A 21,717-nucleotide genomic window follows, 5' to 3' on the forward strand; every position below is an offset into this window, starting at 1 on the left:
ACGTCAATATGGAATGGATTAATCTGCGTTATTTTTTCTCAGATTAATTTAATCGAAATTAACGCGTTATTTTGACAGCCCTAATTTTTAACGACATACTATGACTTTTTTTCCCCAACATACTATATATGACTCTTATAAAAAAATGTCACCGTACAATACCATTACTTTTTATGAACGTTTTTGGACATACGACTTTTTTGGACTTTAACATACTATACTATGACTTTTTTTTTTTTTTATAAATTTCTATGACATACTATACTATGACTTTTTGTTAAGAGATTTTTGTGACGTATTATGACTTTAATGAAATGTTTATGACATACTATGGGCTTTTTTGGCCTACTATACTATGGCTTTTTTATGAGTTTATATGGCATACTATGCTATGACTTATTAATGACATACTACAGAGACTGAGTGCTGGGCGGTATGAAGCTGAGTGCTGAATGTAAACCAGTCTAAATATATGGGATTAGAAAAATTACCTCAATGCACACCTGGTAAAATATCCACTCAAACACAGACAAAACACACACAATCTCCAGCCTCCAATATATATCATTTTTTATTGTACGGACAGAAAATTATACAATTTGAAGATGTAAAACATTCCCTGTCTGGCAAATGAAAAGGCAGCACAGGAAAGAAACGTGTAAAAAGAGGAAATGAAGCAGGGAGGTGGATGAATAAATGGATGCACAAGGGGACACGCTGGACCAACATGCTGAGATCTCACTTCTTCTGATGCCTGAGGAGAGTAAAAACACGCCGATTAGATATGATTAACTTAACTTTAATAATCCAAACATCAAAAACTAATATGCCACATTCATGTCATAAAGGAGGATGATAGAGATGGAAAAGATTCCCATGTTTACAACTAACAAAAGTTCACAGCATTAGACAACTCAAGACTGGGGTGTGAGGGTTAAGAATAGTGTGCACTGACAACAAAGCACTGTTACATTTAATTTGGTTTAACTGAACAACGGACTTTGGTTCATGAGGAATTCATGTTTGTTTGGTTTTCAGACACTATTGCATCATAAAGTCTGAGATATTGGAGCTTGGAGAAAAATAATGTCCCCTTTTAAAATTACAACTTGATGCTTTTTACAAACCAGACAGTTAAATACGAAATGACATGAAAGCGTAACATCACAGTTTACATGTGCTGAGTGTAGTTTACAAAACACAGTGAAAGCATTTGAATGCCGAAGTTAGAAAGTGGTGGACAGCAATAATAGTACCGGTATATGGTCTACTTATTCATCTAATGAAAATGTAAGGGATCTTTATTTTGATGGATGTGGAGTGTTTTTTTTAGATTACACACAGACACAGACACACACACACACACACACACACACACACACACACACACACACACACACACACACACACACACAGACACACACACACACACACACACACACACACACACTCATCAATAATAATGAATCAGTAATTCAGCTGTGGACATTTTTAAATTGATCTGTATTGTTTTCTTCAAGTTACAAAACAATAATTAAATATAATACTGTAATATGCTGAGCCAGAGCTCATTAGATCTCGTCACAAAACAAAAAGGGGTGTGTGTACAATGTACCTTATGTACATGCTACACAGTCCAGACAGATTTGAGGCATTAAAACTCAAGATGATGTTGCAACTGTCACTGGTTGACAACTTAACTGGTTATAACAGGAAAAGCTCAGGTTGCACCGAGAACACTCACAATGCCAGGGACCTGGAACATGCTGTCACAATCCACATGCATTCAAGTTGTGTTTGAGATGTTGAAGTGAACTACACATCAGCATAGTATTGGGCCTTTCATGTATCTACAGGAGAATCACTACACACCAAAACAAGTCCTGACAAGAGCTCTTATCAGGTACATTGAGTGAAAACACCTGCATGGGTGGATCATGACTATTTAGGGGCACACATACCAGAAAACATGCAGTCAGTAAAACAGATCTGATCAAATGCACCGTGACTGAACACATTTCTTCTCTGGGAATCAAACCTTTTATAACGACTGGGTCACTCTAACCGCTTGGCTGCCATGCTGTCTCTGGCAAACACACAATCCTGCAGTGTTTACTCTGTCACACAGCACTTGGACCTCATTAAGAGATGACATAGTATGCACAGAGGCCCTAATTTGGTCATTGACACCTCATCGGTCTCATCACACGCAGCAGCGAGCTCCTACATGAGAGGCAGGCTGCAGCCGATCCAACACAAACACAACAAGCAGCCAGGAATCATTATATTAAGCATCCAGCTTCATTGGCAAGTACAATGAGAAGGTTTGCCCTCTGAGCTGGTGTTTAGAGATGGCAGTGGTGTTTACATTCCTCAGTCAGTGACAGGTTAAACTTGGAAACAACAGCACAGACCTGCATTGTGTGTTATCGCATAATATTACTTCCAATTTAAAAACGGCCTGACAGCTATGTGTGTTAAAGCCAGAGAGGTGTCTGGAGGTCAGCGACACAGTATTGTATGTAATCGTATCTTTACTTTCACAATGCAGGCAGCCACGATCCAGTGATTTAATACTTAGAAAGTTCAAAACATTTTGGGACTTTTAAAAAGAAGCTGCAGAGACACTGTGGAGTAGCAGGTGGGACAGAAAGTCTAATGGCGTTTTTCCATTACATGGTACCTGCTCGACTCGCCTCTACTCCTTTTTTGGTTTTCCATTATGAAAAAAAGTACCTGGTACTAGCTAACAGGTACTTCTTTTAGTATCACCTCCGTCGAGGTTCCAAGCGAGCTGAGGAGATACCAAAAGGTGACGTGAAAACCTGCAGACTACTGATTGGTCAGCGCCATAACAGCTGACGGGCAAACAAGACCAGTGTGTTGAATATCAGCAGACACTTTGCTTCAGTTATGAATGAATAACAAGGTTCAGGAATGCATACCTTTGCTGTGAGAGCATTTCTACTCGTCAATGTACTCGAACGGCTCGGGTGGCTCTGGCTCCTGCTCTTCCTCCTCTATTTTGGGGCCGTGAGCTGAGACGGGCTCTACCAGCTCCTCCTCCTCCTCACTGGTGTCCTTCATGATGATGATCCCACCCGTGTGGAGCTGGTGACAGACAGGAAAAATCAATCCACAGTATTTAGCAAATGGATTGAGTGCCACACTATACAATCAATATTGAGGTTTAAAGTGTCCCTGCTCAAAGAACACTGTGTTTGTTTACATCTCACTCTTCACTGTTGATAAGGAACCTTGATGCTTATGTAACAGCTGGAAGGAAACTGAACTCAGCAGTTAAGAGTGCTACAGTCTGGTTTAACTCCAATGACCAAGCAGAAAGCAGCTGATATTTGTCATAACCATAAGAATTTCATCTTTAAATAATCTAATCCTGCTGGAACCACCAATCTTTTCTTTTCTTCTTTTTTGTTGTTGTTCCCAGGGCCAGATGAATACACTAGGAGGCTCAGGGCAAAAATTAGTTAGAGTTGAGAATTCTAGAGTTGAGAATTAATTCTAATTGAGAATTAGAATTAATTAAACCTGCCATTTCTCCCACTTTCTGTGCATTGTGTGTGCTTCGGTTAGTATATGAAATAAACAAAATAACTCATAACTCACTCATTGGGTGACCGCACTAGTCTGTAAATTTTGGGTGCCTATAATTTCTGATTATATTGTGCTTTTAGTGGTACATGCAGTATTACCAAACAAATTAGCAATCAGTCAAATTGCCAAAAACACCACATGGTGAAGCTGGAGCATTCAGGCCCTCTGAAGGTCAGGGCCCCATGTGGTAATCTAACTTGGTTCACACACCCAGGAATTTATTTTAAATTCCAGCCAAGGCGCTCAGTCTTCCAAAAGATACAAAATATGTCAAGCTAAACTCCTGTCACAAGAAATGTTGATGCACATCTACAATATTTCAGTTGTGAGATAATGGTACAACCATAAATCAAAGGTGTGGACAAAGAAGAAATTCTGAGGGAAAAACAGGATTTGGGAGGGTTAATTTATTCAAAAGTAAAGATCACAAATATCTGTACTGAGTGGTTCTGGTATTTGATTTACAATTTATTTGTGGAAGCATTCAGCTTCGATGAAGAATCAAAGACAGGAAATATTCATGTAAGTTGAACCACATAATAGGGTTTCAAAAATCCTCCCGACACTGAACAGATTTCAAGATAAGTCTGTAAAACCTCTTCACTTCCTAACCCCGTCTTTGAACGTAAAAACAAACCCTTAAAAGGAGAGCAGCTTTATAAAACTTAAGACACCCTTTAGGCACTTGATACAAGCATCTTACAATGTAATACTCAAAGCTTAGCTTGCTGGACACAAAATCAAACAGTACTTCCTCTTTACAGGACTAGGGTAAGTGCTCATTGGGTGACCTCACATCATCCTGCCATTTACTGCGGAAAACTGTCAACATTTACAGCAGGACTGCAGTCGTCTGGTTTATAGGCCTGAAGAGAGAGTGGAGTTTCTGGACTTGGGGATGTTCGACAGAGGCCAAAATGAACCAACAGGCTGAATAAAAATGTTGTCTACTCTGGCTGCAGTTTCTGTGGCGAACTTCCTCGATGATCGCCACGTGTCATTGTTACATGGTGATTCTTATAAGAAGCTTCTGCTCTTCGATGCAGAAAAACTAAAAACATTAACTGACATTTACCGTTGAGGTTTAAGACAGCTGAAAAATATCTTGTCGCTGTACCTCCTAACCCTTAGGGTTGGGTACCGAACCCTGTACTTTTACCGGTAGCGACCAAATCACGTCGGTACTACAGAGTATTGGTTCACGTAAAATCAAACGGTGCAAGCGCAAGCTTATCTGTCCTCCCTGCATATTGACAGAGAGCAGAGGTCACACACACACACACTCTCTCTCTTCGGCTCTGCAGTTTTGTTGAAATCACAGTGAGTCATGGCGAGCCGAAAGCAGTCGCGGTGCTGTTGGCATTACACTTCCTTTGAGACGAGCAGGCACAACAGTGGTTTTTGTGCCCTGGTGACTGACTGCCAGGCTGAGGTTGTAAGGCAAGGCAACTTTATCAAGCACCTTTCAGCAACAAGGCAATCCAAAGTGCTTTACATCAAACATTAAAGAGGAATTAAAAACGGTCATGATGAAAATAAAACAGGCTAAAATATAATTTACAAATACAAGAATAAAAGTTACAGTGAGTAAGAAATTAATAATTATTCAATTTAATAGGTTGTAGGGACGGGTTTGGGAGGCAAGAGGGAGGGTTTTATTTTTATTTGTTTAATTTCTGTCAGTGTAAAATATTCTAAATAAATAACATAATGTTCAAAGTAAATAGGTTTGGAATTATTTTTACAACTGAAATATTTTTTTTGTAATTACAGAGGGAAAGTACTGAAAAAAGTACTGTTGGGTACCGGGAACCAAATTTCAGGTACCGGGACTAGTATTGGTTCAGATACGAAAAGGTACCCAACCCTACTAACCCTTGACATTATATACCAACAAAATGGAGCCAGATATTAATAATAGTAATAGACATAGGGTGCTTGCACACCCGATCTGTTTGGTGCGGTTTGAACCAACTCTAATGTATTTGTATATTTGAATAATTTGGAGAGCGAGAGAGAGAGCGAGAGCGAGAGAGACACAGACAGACAGACAGACAGACAGACAGACGTTACCGGTTTGAAGGGCTGGTAGCGGCAGGTCTCGGGCATGTTGAGGACTTTGAGCTGAGCCGGCATTGCTCTGGCCGGGTTCTCCAGGAGCTGGAAGTTTGGCTCTGCCTCTTTCTTCTTCTCTTTCTCCTTTTCTTCATCCTTCTTCTCCTTCTCTTTCTCCTTCTCCTTCTCTTTCTCCGCCTCCTGGACCTCCTGTGACAGAGAAGCAGTATTTTCTGCATCAGGACTACGGTCATAACTTTTCTCTATGTTCTTGTACTGTTCTTGTCCACGTTAAAGCTGCAGTTGGGTCTTCTTCCGTTTCTGGGGTTTAACAGTTTATATTTATTTTTAACTCTCTCTTTGGATGCATTTTATAATTGGCCTTTGATGCATAAAAAAAAAAAAAACTACATAAATTCAATTCAGAAATTTCTGGAGGAACAATTATAATTATCCACAATTAGTAAGTTTAAACCCACCATAATCACACCACAATCAGAATCAATTTTTTTTAGTATGCGTTTGACATTATTTGACAGTTGGAGGAGTTTTGAGAAATACATTCTGGTTTTCCTTCTTTCTGTTGTGATTCAGTCCTTTCCATCTCTGGTACCCTTGATGGCCAGGGTTTTATTGGGCTATCAGGCAGACACTGGAGAGCCATAAACAAGACATTGAAGGACAGAAGGAGACAGAGACATGGTGTGCTTACACACCGACCTGTTTGGTGCGTTTTGAACCAACTCTAATGTATTTGTCAGTTTGGTTCAGTTTGTTTAGATGGATGTGAAAGCTGTGAATTGAGACCAATTCAAAAGGTAGATTTCAGACCTGTCCTGCAGATGTTCTGAAACAGTGAGACTGCCTTCTCTCCTCTGGGTCAGCTTGTAATGGGAGGCTTCAGTTGTGAACTTTAGATGCCGTTGCAAATACTTGACTGATTAAATTGGAGTTTCCACTGGCCTCTTTGGCCTTTTTTTATCACCAGCAGCAGCAGTAGTATGTTTCTCACTCACTGATTTTATTTCAATGTACTTATCCTCAGCCTTGTTACGATTAAATGTAAACACTCAAATGGTATCTACCCAATTTAAAATGATAAAACTATTTTAGGGCTGCAACAATACTTACTATGTTGATTGTTTTATCAATAATTGATTGTGTATAATAAGTCAGATTATATTGAAAAATACCCATCAATTCTTTCCATGATGATTTCTTCAAATTGTCTTCAAATTCGTTTTAATTAAAAATATGACTTAAATGATAGTTTGATTATCAAAACAGCTGTTGAATAGTCCTAATGAATCGACTAATTGTATCATATTGTACATAACGTACACTGTATTTATCAATACCCTGTTTACTGGCCCTGCCATTTCCATCTCAATCATTCTACTCAACATATTTTAGTGTTGATATATTTAGTGTCAAAATAAAAAATAAAACACAGTGGAGGGTAAATAGATTAGTTAAACATAAACAAAATGGTCAAACTGAAGTCAGCTCTATAAAACTGTGTAATTCTGAACTGTCTGACCCCAGTGTGAGTGGATACCTTCCCTTCAACAGCCTTCTCAATAAGTTAAGCCAAATAAAATCAAAAACCCGAGATGTGAGCAGGCTGGACATTTCCAAGCTCGTCTCTCAGCACCAGAGCTGAGATGTAGCGTGGCAGAGTGGATCAAACACGCTGCTAACGCCCAGAGAAAATCCCAATGAAAGTTATATTGGCTTCGGACTGACAGTGTCGGTCTGTGTGAACTGGGTGTGGGTGAGTGTTAAGGCCCATACACACAGACCAGACGGCCGACCCTCGGCAGAAAAGGCGGTTGGGCTGATCAGTCTCCCCGAGTTGGTCATAAAGTGCCTCGGAACACACCAAAGCGACAAGACGTAATATGTCTCCATAACAGCAGGCAGCGCTTATCTGTATTGTCGCCCAAAAATGAAAATCGGCAGCTGATTGGACGAACGCGTCACGTGGGTCTGGTTTCTCCAGAAATTCAAAGACAGACTGTCATGGTGGCTTGTTCAGAATACGATCTCATATTGTACTAAAACAGTTCACCGAAACGTGTTTCTGAAAACATTTTAAGTGAGAAATACGCCATGCAGTTGCTGAATCTGTCTTTATTTCAGATCGACAAAGGTCAGTTTAGAAGATTTTCGTCAGCTTTTGAGAGACTCTAGTCACGCTCATTCCGCTCCCCGTTTCTGGGTTAGCACTCTACCAAATCAGTTCGGTCATTTGAGTCCAACTGCCGGCAGTGCCGCCCCGCCGATTATACATGTCAAATCGGCCAAAATGAAGGCTGACGGCCCCTCGGACGGACGACGGCATGGAACACACCGAACAGACTTGAGTCACTGACCTCGCCAGACTGTCCAACGGCCGATTATCAGCTCTGTGTGTCAGCGCCTTAAAGATTAAGACCTACTTTGAGAAAAGAAATAAAAACGTAGCTGTACGTGTGTGGTGTCAAAGAGCAGAAGAGAATGTATACTGGGTGCATGGATCTGCCTCAGATACCCCATGAAGTATCCGGATGTTTGTGATTTTATCGGCATACCAGGAGGTATTCAGTTAAGTGTGTACTAATGTTTTGCAGTCAGGAAAAGGCACATGTGGTATAAAAAGCTTAAACTAAAAGCATCACTACCAGGACACAAACTGGGGCTGCATTGTCGTGTGGTCGACTTGAAAGAATATACCGTTGTAAAAAATAATCCAGGCATGATGCACTGCAGAGTATACACCTGAATATTATATGGCATCTCCCTGCCTTCAAAGCAGTCTGGTAGTCCAACAATGTAATACATCCTTGAAAATATTACTTAAAATAAATTGCAAGGGTCTAAATAGAAGGAGACCACCTACAAAATGGGTAAATTTAGGGTAGATATTTCTACTGCAATAGATAACACTCCCTCCTCCAAACCACTCATTCATTCTTGTAAAATAAACAAAAATAAATGAATAACTTTGCAATGTAGATATGTTACTGTTAGTCCAGACTCCTTTGAAAATGGAAAGAGTGAAAACAAACAAGAAAAAACAAACAAAATTATTAGTAATGAGGGAGGCAAGGTTTTTTTTTAGGGCTGCATTTCCACTCACCACTTCCATCTTCTCCTCCTCTTTTTCCTTCTTTTCCTTCTCCTTCTTCTTGGCTTTAGCTGTGATGGAGAGAACAGCGGTGGATACCTGCCATGAGAGAGAGAGAGAGAGAGAGAGAGAGAGAGAGAGAGAGAGAGAGAGAGAGAGAGAGAGAGAGAGAGAGAGAGAGAGAGAGAGAGAGAGACATTTCCACAATGTAAGACAATACCATAGACACTCAGACCTTCTACAAACATGTACAAAACTAGTCAACCACAAAATAAACGCTGCTTGGTCTTTCATTACATTCTCCAAGAGCATCTAGGACTGTGAAATGAAGCAACTGTGAAAAATAGGCCAGAGATGCTGAAATAATAAATATAACGGGCAAGGAAATGATGAGTCTGACAGGGAGGGTTCAAAATTATTCACAAATCAGTATAAAGCGAGGTCAGCTTTCCTCAACTAATAATTTTAGAAAAAGGAAAGCAAAACATGCGGATCTGTCGTGGCGCCTAATTTCTCACCTTCTCCTTCTCCTTCTCTTTGGGAACCTCCAGAGCTGGTGGGTAGGCGAAGGTGGAGGGCTTACAGTTAGAACGATACTGCACCTTGGGCATCTGAACAGGAAGCACAAGAGATGATTTTTAGTAACTTTACATAACCTCACCATGATCAACCCGTCAGATCCACTTTAGAGGGAAAATACCTCTAACATCCTTTCAGAAAGCCAAACAAAATCTACTCATGTAACACTTTGCCGTGTGGTGATTTTTAGCCATGCTAGCAGCGTGGTTGTTCCACCAACGAACTTTTAAAGTCAACCAGGAAGACTGGTCTCTTAAGTTTTTTGCTGAACCTAAAAACAGCTTTATTCAATGTTGAAAACAGCAGAGAGCTTAAGTACCGCCTCCTCTTCTAGCTATCATTTATTCCACTAACATTTTTAACCTATCAAGATTTCTTAGTTAAAACGATGAAGTGTTTAAAAGAGTCCAGTGTTAAACAGCCATTTATCTCCGGATATACACAGAAAACTCTGGGAACATGTTTTATAGGAGAAGTGAAGACTTGACTCTTTGGTTAAAACTGAGTTACAGATGCTAGTGGGACACAGGCTAGCAAGAAAAGGGGGCAGGACTTCAGCTCTCCATTATAGGAAGACAGATTCAGACTGATCGTGAACTAAAGTGAAATGTGAATTGAGGATAAGCACAAGGCAAACAATGATAGACTGCGTTCTTTTCGGTTTTCTGTGAGAAAAAATGTCACATAACCTCTACAATTTGGCAGCTTCAAATGTCATACTTCAACACAGATTTACTGATTTTAGATTCCAATGTTTTACAATGTTAACAGTAAAACTGTTTTATACTCCTTTCATATTCATTCAGTTTGGTATCATCTGAGCCAGTGTTTACTGTCCTTTATTAACCTTATGTAGAAATGAAAAAGTGCTCCGTCAACTTTACCTAGACAAACATAAAAGAAGATCTCTAGCCAAAGCAGCACCAGGTGCCTTCTGTTTAGTGTAAGCCTTCAAATTACAACCGTGTTCCCGAAACTAAAATTACTAAACTGTCCCAACAGTCCAACAGAGCAGCACAAGGGCTTCTTATTTCTTATCACCTCACAGTTCAGCCATTTCACTGGAAGAAAGCAAAGCGGTAAGGCAGTGACGTGTGTATTTTCTTTTAAGATAACCTACAGGTTTATCGCTAAAAAGATCAACTTTTAAATGAAGACGATATTCTTTGTCCAATGGTGAGAGGCAAAGTCTGTGAAGACTCGTGCTGCGTAGTTAAACAGGTGCTGACGAGCCTTGGCAGGGTGCAGCACAAAGTCTGTTAAACCCTGCTGTGCCGAACACTCTGCACTCTATCCCTGGTGTATTATTTGGGGCTTTACACTAAGTATATTCTCCAGTGCTTTGTAAAGCTGGGGATGCACAATCCACAAAAGTGTGCAAGTGTCCCTGGTGTCAGGTGCTGTTGATTCGGGTAGCAATAAAGAGATAATGCCCATCTAATGTCTGTTTAAGCCCCCCATATGTCACAGCGATCCCTTGGCATCAGTGTGCAAGAACAGGCCCACATTCAGGAGGGCCTTGTTATGGATAGACTGCTGGTGACAGTTGTTACTAAGGCAAGAAGCTAAATATTTTCAAACCCAACGCAGTGCCAAATACAAATTCAGCAGCCACACTCCACCCCCCCCCCGCCCCCCCTTCCTTACTTAATAATAAATCCACTTTGGTAGGATGCCAACTATTTACAGTTATTTCTGCATTTCATTCATTCATCAATTTCGCTTGATGTTTTGAAGAACCAAAAGGAATCTTTATTTTCTTCAATTGTTTTAGACCAGTGTTGGAAAAAAGGTCACGTTCTACGGTTGCTTACACATACACATCATACACACACATTCCTTCTGACACACCAATCACAGCAAGTGTAGCCACTTCAGTACCTTGAGATCCTTGTTGAGGCCAATTATAGCAGTTGGTGTGAAGGCCAATGACAGGAAGTGGGAAAGGGGGAACCAGAACCAGAACTGAGTGAAGACCAGCAGGCCGACCAATGTTGGCATGTGAGTGTGACCCGTCCTAGACTGCAGAGAGATGGTCACATTACGTCCACCTGGACAAAAAAGGGCAGAGGAGGTAAAGAGGGTTTCAGTATTATGGCACAGATCTACATGATATTCATTCATTTACCAGATGACACTATTACAAACAAATGTTATACAAAATATCTCTTATATGACAATATATCTAATGCTTCCTCACTATAGCACAATTTGAAAATGTAATTTTAACATGAATAAAACTAGTATTTTATTCACAGCTACAACTCCCATCCAATGTCACCTTGCTTTATTTGCACACATTTTCCTCCGGACACTTTTACTTTTTTCTTCATGAACGTGCAGAGACAATATACAGTATAGTAGAAGTCAAACCACTTGTAGTAACTGCTATTTGTCACATTTTTTTTTTAAATAACATACTTGCTGCTGAATTATGTACCAACTACTCGTGATATCATTTTAAATAGCAGGTTTTGTTTATAAAAAAAAAAAAAAAAAAATGTAAATTAGGACGGGGTTGAAAAGGAGCATGCACGCTGAGCAAACCTCAAGCAAGCCTTACGCATCCCTAATACATAATGGTTTAAAACAATTTAAAACAAAAAGAGGACAATTTCATAAAAGGTAGAGAATTTTGTTTGGTCACATGAGAGCTGTGGCAGAAACCACTGCTATGAAAATGCATGATTAGCACCAATGTAACCTGGCAGATTACTGTGAGCAAATACAAAGAAGGTGCAAACTTGGAGGTCGACTACTCTTTGTACACTGAAAAATGAGGGTACAGACCAGGATGGTCACCACCCTGAGAAGGTCGTCTTTTGGCTTTAATCTGTTGATCCCATGGCAAAGATTTACATTACAGGGACAAACTGGCGAGCCAATAAAACCCAGAAATGCATTGTGTAGAGCTTCCTGCAGCTTTCCAATATTTATTATCGTTAGATGTGAGCTACACAGAAGATTAATAATTGATCTACATCACAAGAGGCGCGTCAGCTGTCTCAAAATTACAGATGTCTTTGCCAGCTGCATAAAAAGTAGTTATAGATTATATTAAGGTTAAGGGTTTGATCCTCACTGTGGCTACTCATGGGGAGAGTGTGTGATCTACCAAATAAAAATGTAAGTCAATTTCAGTTTGTCTGCAAAGCTGACCAAAAAGAAAATGACGAACAGGGGTCAAGGGCAGTACCAAAGAGACAGAGCTCCCTTGGCCTTTCTGGGACAACGGTAGGGAGGGACTGCAGAAAGGAAGACAAAGGGAGGGGGAGGAAGAGACGATAGGAGGCAACCAGGATGTCATTCCTATAGAGATGAAAAGAAAACTGTACTTAAAGGGTAAGTTACTAAGGAGTAGCCCTTCCAACCAAAAATGTTATCTGCCCAGACAATACCAGTTAAATCATCTGTTATTATGCTTTGAGCCCACTCTTTTCTGAGGCCACTCGGATGATTAAAAAAATGTGGCCTCATCTTGACATCTGAACCGGTGTTGAAACCATTCCAGTCCCACAGACTGAACATTGGCCAGAATGAGTCACAAGGGCTGCTCGCTGCACCACAACTTGGTGCTTAAGAGTCTCTTAAAAAAATTGAGAAGAGGTTGAGAGCACTTGACTAGCGGGTGCCCCCTCTAACCGCTGTTTTTGCCAACCCTTAGTTTGGTGGGCCAATTTTCATTCCAAGGAGTTGTTGAGGGAGGCATGCAGATAGGAGTGATTCCTCAAAAGGTGTTATATGACAATATCAACAATCAACCTGCTTGCTGTCGCTTTAAAAAGATGAAACAACTGAATCCAGTAAAACAGAAAGATAGGGCCTGTTTTGTTACATGACAGAGAAATCAATTACCAGAGAACCAATTAAAGCTAATTAATGAACTGTATCAATTAGTGAGAGAAAGCCTATAAATGGGGGCTGAACATGTAGGGCTGAGAGAACGAGCAAAAGAGACTGACATTTCCTGGGTAATGAGCACCAGTGATCATGAAACTGAGCTCTAAGCGCTTCCGCCCGTCAAATTAAATACAATTACCCCTGCACCTCAAAAATGCCTAACCTCCTAGAAGAGCCAGTATACTAAAACATTCACACCGCACAAGCTTGAGCGTGTCTGACACTCAAACAGGAGTTCTGTGTTTCCTGGATGAATGTGTTTAAACTGTAAGATACAAACTGAATTGTACTGAAAACACAGGTTAAGCACTGAGAGCTGGAGTTTGGCATGAAGACCAGGAGGGAGAGTGGAGAGTGCGTCTGCTGTATGAAAAATGAAACCGGTGGTCAGGGTTTTGTCTGGATGGTCTAACGCAGGGTCATCTTGGCATGTTTGCTGAGTTTATTACGGTTAATGTGGCTGATTTGATATATGATTAAGGTCCTGTCTGTCATCAAGATGGCTTATCTGCTCAAAACAAAATAACCATCAAATTGTGCTGCAGGAGAGAGAGTTTATCAAGAGTCAATTTTACGACGGATGAAAAACGTTCATGAGTCACATCTCAAAAACACATACGCTGCACTTACCCTTTCAAGTTAACAGTGCAAATACTTGAGATAGGCTTCACTTTGTGTACGTTGCAACACCTGATTGTGTATTTAGACAGCAGTGTGTAAACAGAGCTGGTTTCTTTCTGGCTAAGCACATAGGGTTTTATGTTAGTGCTAGAAAATGGATTTCTGCTCCTGCCTACATTGACGGTTTGTGTATACATGTGAATATGGGTGTGCTTGCAATTGTGTAGCTCTCCATGTGATGATGTGCAGCTCTCTGGGACCTCACACACACACAAACACATGCTGCATGCTTGTGTCCACAAACACCCACACAGACACACAAACACAAAGACCATCAGACAAACCGTAATCACCAGGGGAGACTAACAGGCCATATGGCTGAGAGCAGAGCGGAGCTGAGGTGCTAATGCACCTTAGCATGATGTGTTCCAGAGACAAGTGAAAAGGGTTACTAGGAACTTAAATTACAACACACACAAAACCACAAACCCACATTACAGTTAGATCAGCTCAGTTGTTTCAGAGTGTAATTTAGAATTTGGGTCTTTTTCTATCCTCCTGAGGGCACAGAGGTGGGTGGGATCACATACCGGTTTGATATCCTGCTTAGTAACAAACATGGATAAACCCATTGACTACTGATGAGATCAAGCTGGTGTCTTTACAGTTAACATATTACATTTCCAACTACCAGCCTGTTCAAACATGTAAATATGTCTTGTGGACATCTGTTTTGAGACTAACCTGCATCGAGGATTCCCTGGGCCAGGATAGCTCCAAACTTGGCCATAACATCATCATGCTTGTCATTGATCACCTTCGCATAAAGCTGCCTGAACTGGTTCACCTAAAGTAGTGAGGGGAGGAAAACATGTTAATGTAGAACCCATAATTTGATGCGACACCAGTGGCCAACCAAAAAAATAGTTTTGTTTTATGATACTTTGGATCAATAACAGCTTCCCTTATTGAAACAGGTATACTATGCAGGATTTTCCTAAAATCCTGCAATAGACTCATACAAAAGTAATCCCTCTCAATTGTCACTTATGATCGACTAGAAGTGTGTGTTGGTGTCGGTGTCTGTATCTGCATAGACCCTTCCCTCTGCCTTAAATGTTTTTATTTTCTTCTTAATTCGCTGTGTTGGGGACGTTTTTGGGCATCACCCTTTGGGCAGTATGTGTGTAGCCCCCAGCCAATACCAGCGCGTAGGGTGTGAGGGCGGGATTTAATAAAAAGGTAGCGACCAGGTTACATCGCCGTCTCTGTCTCTCTCCTTTGCTCTCTGTCTGTGTCATAGATGTATAAAGAGCTGCAAGTCTGTGTGTCTGTTTGACCGAGTACCAAGGCTCTCAATTTAAACAAAAATTTTGCAACTCCATGTTGGAGTCAAGTGCTTCTAAGGCACATGTTCTAGAGAAATACATAATTAATATTAGCAATGTTTCAATCTTAACAAAAACTACTGTGTTAGCTTTTCATTGTGACTTTATTTTTTGAATGCAATTAATGGTGCATAATTAGTGAGGGTCCCCTCACGCTTTAAAATACTGCAGAAATGGTGTGTGGTTAGATTTTTTTGCCAAGTCTGTGACTTCTTGTTAGAGGCTCTCCAAATTAAGTAAACGTTTAACAAATTGCATTACAGCCTCTGACAGCCACATAAAAACTTGCACTCTGTCAGCACAATATTCACAAAGCCACATCAGCATTGCCACGCCCATGACGATGGCATAGTACCTGTGGGACTCCCACAGCATATCTCGATAACGGTGAAACTGAGTAAACACTGTGCTGGGTTGTTACCAGCCAATTTTGGCCAATTTACCACCCTAAACTAGAGACCTAAGACTTCTAGTCTACAACTGTGAAGCAGAGTTGGAAATTACAAAGAGTGGGACTTTGAAATAAACAGTCATGGATGTAATACCTACCGACATTCCGATGTTTGGAAAAAAAACCTGCCTCTTGCACAATCCTGCATACTGCCTTGAGCTTTAAGGACTGTTGCTGTGCAGATGAAGAGTCTTTGAAAATGTGCCTGGCAAATCTTAACTGTCTATGACAAAGTACGAGGTGCTCCAAAGGTGAGTGCGTGCAGTTATGCCTGGACTAGTCACTCTCCAGTCTTCCATGACACAGATTTCTTTCCCTCCATCTTAAGTTTTGATGCTTTCTGTTTTTGGTCAAATGTTCTCCTTTCCCATTTTCTTTCTCCTCACGCTTTACTCAGCTATAACGCTGGTCTGGAAAATGTCTGTTTTAAAGGTCTGCTTGACCTATGAAAGCGGACTCTCAACCAACACTTTGATCCAGGCTGTTATGACTGCTAGCTATAAACCCATTTCTTTAATGATAACTGATAAGTGATCAAACAAGTCTTGACAAAAAAGCAAAACACGAACATTTGGATCTTACCTTGGGACAGGTGACTTCAGACTGCTGGATCATGATGAGGGCAGAGGCAATGAGGGCGCCCTGTCTCACATAATTTACTGGGTCATTGGTCATGGGCTCAAGCAGATTGATGGCCTCCTGTGGAGATAAAGGCACAGCAGAAAAGATGATCATGTTTAAAATCAGGGCTGCAACTAACGATTATTTTTATTGTTAATTATATTCTTGAAAACGGTAATCGATAAATTGTTTGGTAAAAAAAAGACAAAGAAAAATGTCGATTAGCGTTTCCCAAAGCTCAATACAACAACCTCAAAGTCTTGTTTTGTCCACAACTCAAAGATTCAGTTTACTGTCATAGAACAAATGACATGATAAATCCAACACAAAACTTTGTGCTGCACAACCCTAAAGGGGCTTGTTAATAATAACCTACTGGAATTGGTATCAATAAATGACTGATCATATTTGGAGTAGAAAAAGTTGCTCTGATGTAAAGAAAAAAAAAAAAAAAGGCGATCAAATGATTTTCCCATTTTAGGACCAGTTGCCTGGGAACTAGACCAATCTGCAAGTTTTATTTCCTGGCAGTTTTCAGATTTCAAGACAGATTAGACATTTAATTTACTTTTACTATAATTTACTATAAAACAGCAATAAATCTAGATATTTGTTCAAGGTTTCGCACTAGAAACCATGTAAAAACAGTCCAACACGGACACTTTTGTTTGGTTGAACACAGGAAAAGGGATTATCAACAGAGGCAACCAGACCACACACATTAATGAGATTAGTGTCATCCATATCTGGTTGCCCAGTAAACAGAGTAACAGTTATGACAAGCCTCGCCTTTTTCAGTTTGCTCCCACTATAAATGTAAGAATGAGGGAGGACCACCTCTTTCCTCCCTTTATTTCTGAACTCTCCTCTGTCCTCAACTGAGCAGTAATGGCTGTAACCCACACCACCAGACTCAGAAGGGAGGTGTCAGCTCCGCAGAGGAAAGAGAAACAAACTAGGACGATGACAGTAGAGGTAAAATAAACCATGTTTCATCAGTGCTCTTGGCTCAGCTGGCTGAGACAGATATGTACCGGGATGATAAGTTAGAGTGTAAAGCCAACACCAGTCGACCACATCCTGTTCCTGGTAGGTTGTCGAGGAGTTTAATTGAGGGTATTTACTGTCAGCCCCAATCAGCAGAGCAGGACGACACATATATATGGTTGCTTAAGATCCTCTTAATCCACATACAGTGGTGGACTGTTTTCTTCAGGCTTGTGCCTTAAGCCCCTGAAACACCAACCCGACGGCTGAACGTCGGCAGAAAAGGCAGTCGGACTGATCAGTCTGCTCCCCGAGGTCCAAAAAGTGCCTTGGAACACACCGAAGCGACGCCATCTTGAGTGTACGTTCCGCGCGTGCGCGAGACGTAATACAAAAAATGAAAACCGGAAATGATGAACGCGTCACGTGGGTCTGGCTTCTCCAGCCGATAGTAATGGCGGCTTGTTCGAAATACGATCTCTTATTTTACGAAAATAGTTCACTGAAACGTGTTTCTGAAAACATTTTAAGCGAGAAATAGGCCATGCAGTTGCTGAATCTGTGTTCAATTAAGATCGACAAAGGTCAGTTTAAAAGATTTTTGTCAGATTTTGAGGTGTTGGTCACTCATCCCACTCGTTATTTCCGGGTTAGCGTCCGACTGCCCGCCCTCCGACCCAGCAGGTCAGGTCAGGACGACGGCACGGAACACACCAAACAGACTCGAGTCACCGACCTTGCCAGACTGTCTGACGGCTGATTATCAGGTTGGTGTGTCAGGGGCTTTAGCGTGAGTGACTTTAAATTAGATTTAATTCAGTGCTGCTAAAAACTGGCTAGAACCTTGTGTAAATAACTGAACAGAGAAGAACACACTTCACCACAACATAATTTCCATTTTTAATGCATATTTATAAAAGTGTATCATATGACAGTATTCTGAAATGGTGGTTGGTTTTTGGTGAACAATGCTTCCATACAATTTACTAAACAAACTGAACAGTATTTAAGATTTTCATTATGGCACAAAATCAGCATAAACTAACCAACTACAGAAAAGGTCAAAACAGCTTTCCTTTGCAGTTTTTTTTTCATTTTTTTATCTGTAAAGCAAAAAGTAAAAATATCCAAAGCCAATGGTGTAAAATGATGGCAAAGTAATGTGCACCCTCTAAATAGGTGACCCACTTCTCTTGCCACAACATCATTATTCTCACTAAGGACCTAATGTGCTCAAGGTCTTATTCTGGAAAAACCAAGCAGTGGAGCTTTGGAGCTGATCAGCTCTGTAGCAGGCCTCTGCCTTATCTGGTTCAAAACATTCACTTCGGTGCTTCAAGGCTCAGGATGCAATGAGCCATGACTCCGTTTCGGCTATGCCACCTGAGACTGATCAGCCCACATAGTTAGACAACTCAAAAACTGGCAGCATCCCCAAACACTGTCTTCTTCAATTTTCTTTTTGGACTTCAATGAACCCAAACACAACAACAGTGTACTGCCTGGTGACTGTGAGCAAATTTGGACCATTTTGAAAATTGTCTTGAAGCAGATGAGGTTCAAAAGAAGATGACTTGTAAGATCTTAGGCTAATAAGAGCTTGTCTTTTGAGCAACAGCGTTACACAACTAATTTTAGCAAAGCAACATTTGTTCTGGTGGCATTATTAACAACTGACAAGAGAAACGTAATCTTTTCTCAGCAGCTACAGTAAGTGAGTCTGTATTCGCTGATCTAAGATGAGCCTCGACAAGGAGCCATCAATTGGCTGCTTTAAAGAAAACCCTTTGTGCAGTGTAGATAGTCTTTGCATTAGTGACGCACATGTTACGCCAAGGCACATAGGATAAATGGGGGCAGCAGGGCCAATGTTGCCTTTGTTGGGGGAAAGAAAAATGCTATCTAAGCTGTTCTTGAGCACAGCCTTGCGAGGAATATTAATTGCAGTTATGAGCACCTATAGGAGTATGCTCTTGTGCAGACATCTCATTAAATAAGAACTCATTATTTACATGTACATCTTGGAACTGGGTTTACTAGCAAAAAAAAGTCTGAACCTATTTGTGAGGTGATTTGATGTAAGGTTTGTTAAATCTGTTTTACCTGGCTCTATGTATGTTTGATGTGAACTTGAGGTTGAGACATTGTAAAATGTCAAATAGCCGATGTGCCCCTTTCCGGTATATCAATGCTATACATTAAAATCCCCAAATCACTTCAGATGGCAACATTCCAATGCTCCCTGATAGGCTTTTATTTTGACACACTGTCTTGAGCTCCATTAACAGCAGTTCAACACCATGAGACAAAAGGAAAAATTAAGGGGGAAGCACTCACCTTGTTGCCTGTGCCAGCACAGCAGATTCCCAGGGCCATGGCAGCTCCACAACGCACATGAGGGTTGTAGCTCTCTGACAAAAGAGACACCACACTGGGACACTGCTCAGGGGTCCTAAAGAGACAGAAAAAATAAGAGCTAATAAGAGGCACTCAGGTTAACCATTACAACAAAAAGTTGAGGACAAGAACAAAGGTTTGAGCCTTGTCTCACTTACTGTGATCATTGTACACAACAAAGAAAGATATATCCAACACAGATACCTTGGGTTATGATTAAAAAAATAATTTGTTCTTTTAAAGAAATATTACAGAAGTATATATCCATTTCTGATAACTCACAACTAGTGTTTGGCTGTGGCACAATGTGTGCAGGAGGCTTTTTACAAACTGTGTCCAGTGTGCCCAGAAGAATATTAAGACTTAAAAACTCCACTTGTTGATGGATGAGGTGATTTGTTCCATATAATCTAAGGCACTTTGAGGCCTTGAGCAAAAGAGCCACATGAACCATAACCATTGTAGTTATCTTGAGATGACTTTGATGGGAAATGCTTATTTGGGCCATCTTCCAAAAAGCTAGTATTTGCATCAATATGGTGCCATTTGTACAAAATCGTCCAATGATTAAATACCATTAAGACATTAATTTTGATGCCACAGGTGCATTCACCCTCAAATCTATAGGCTCACTGTTATTAGACAAAGTGTAGAGAGTGGAGGAAAAAAGAAAAGTGAAAGAGCATGGGTATGAAATGCATGGCTTCGATGTATGCCTCCAAAAAAATCCTTATTATAAAAGTCCTTATTCATTTTCTGCGCTGGTGCTGTTGTTAAATAGTGAGAATGGAAATCACTTAGCCAAACCATTATTTACTTATGGTATAATTGAAAATGCTATGGCTCTACATGAAATCGTTCCACCTCTTGTACTGTATAAATGACTTATTAACTTATGATTCAATTGAAATATTCAAGATTATGAGATTGTCGTAATAACAAAAAACACTAAAACCACATACATATGAGTAACATAACAGCAAAAGACCACTCTATGTACTGTTGACTTTATGAAAAAAAGTATTATGAGGCAACAGTATAAGTCAAAGGGTTGCCAAAATAAGGACTACCCGCAATTATTTGGCACTTCCAGTAAACTTGATAGGTTCTAATTGAGAGGCCTTAAGTAGGGGGAAAACACTACGTCATATTTAAACTGCGCAGTTGTTTGCTCCTGAGTCACAATTAGATACTCTTTAATCAGTACATGCCACATAGGACACAGCCTTGGGGACATATACTGATGTAGAGTCTCGTATTAGATTTAGGTCACAAGGTGAAAATGCCAAGCATTATCATGTGGTGGTAGCCTAATTTCAACAAAGATTTGCAAGATTTATGGTAAGTTTAGCATTGGGTCTTGAATTCAACAGACATATCTATGTTGAAAGAAAACGGATTATAACCAAGAATGTTATGCGACAATCTGCTTTTGAACTCTGGTGTTGCAAGTATTAATCCTTAAAAAAAAATAAGAACAAAAGGGTCTTGCAGGTCCAGTCAAGAAGCCAGCATCATAATCTGCAGCACAAATCTCTGGGGTTTGACTTTTCACAATCTTGTAAATGTCACATTGCATCAACTGTCCCAATTACTGAATCTAAAAAGGCTGCCATAGTTTCTTACACAGAACTACAACCTCATTGATCTGACAAAAGAAACAGAAAAAGAAGAGAAATCACCTAGCTGTTCTTGTATTATTCCGAGAGCTACAGCTTTTTTATTGACCCCTCAATAGTGCACGAAAGTATGGAAGGTAAAATTGTGAATCTTCACTGGTCTCACGAAAAAAAAAAAAAAAAAAAAGCAGGGATCGGAAAATCAACGAGCAACATCAATAGGTGATAATAATCAATGTAATCAATCAAGTAACATACATTGAAATGTCAGCAAAAGAAGCAGGAATACAGCTTAGCTAAACAAATGATAGATTTTTCCACATGAAATGTGATTGCGGCAGTTATTAAATTCACTTGCATTGTGAGAGAGAAGAT

General features: G+C 40.3%; 1 protein-coding gene across 1 annotated transcript in view; it reads right to left on the reverse strand.

The window, feature by feature from the left end:
• Positions 1–546: 546 nt before the first annotated feature.
• The window catches only part of psmd1 (proteasome 26S subunit, non-ATPase 1), a 41,151-nt gene continuing 19,980 nt past the window's right edge, over positions 547–21,717 (reverse strand). The window contains exons 17-25 of the mRNA XM_078258815.1: positions 19,664–19,778; positions 16,301–16,417; positions 14,624–14,726; positions 11,240–11,409; positions 9,298–9,390; positions 8,792–8,878; positions 5,689–5,880; positions 2,946–3,111; positions 547–754 (exon numbers count right to left, since the gene is read on the reverse strand). Of these exons, the coding sequence (XP_078114941.1) occupies positions 2,965–3,111; positions 5,689–5,880; positions 8,792–8,878; positions 9,298–9,390; positions 11,240–11,409; positions 14,624–14,726; positions 16,301–16,417; positions 19,664–19,778 (1,024 nt within the window). The 3' untranslated portion in view covers positions 547–754; positions 2,946–2,964. The remainder of the gene's footprint in view (positions 755–2,945; positions 3,112–5,688; positions 5,881–8,791; positions 8,879–9,297; positions 9,391–11,239; positions 11,410–14,623; positions 14,727–16,300; positions 16,418–19,663; positions 19,779–21,717) is intronic.

This window comes from Sander vitreus, chromosome 9 (assembly GCF_031162955.1).
Source record: "Sander vitreus isolate 19-12246 chromosome 9, sanVit1, whole genome shotgun sequence".
NCBI classification, from domain to species: Eukaryota; Metazoa; Chordata; class Actinopteri; order Perciformes; family Percidae; genus Sander; species Sander vitreus.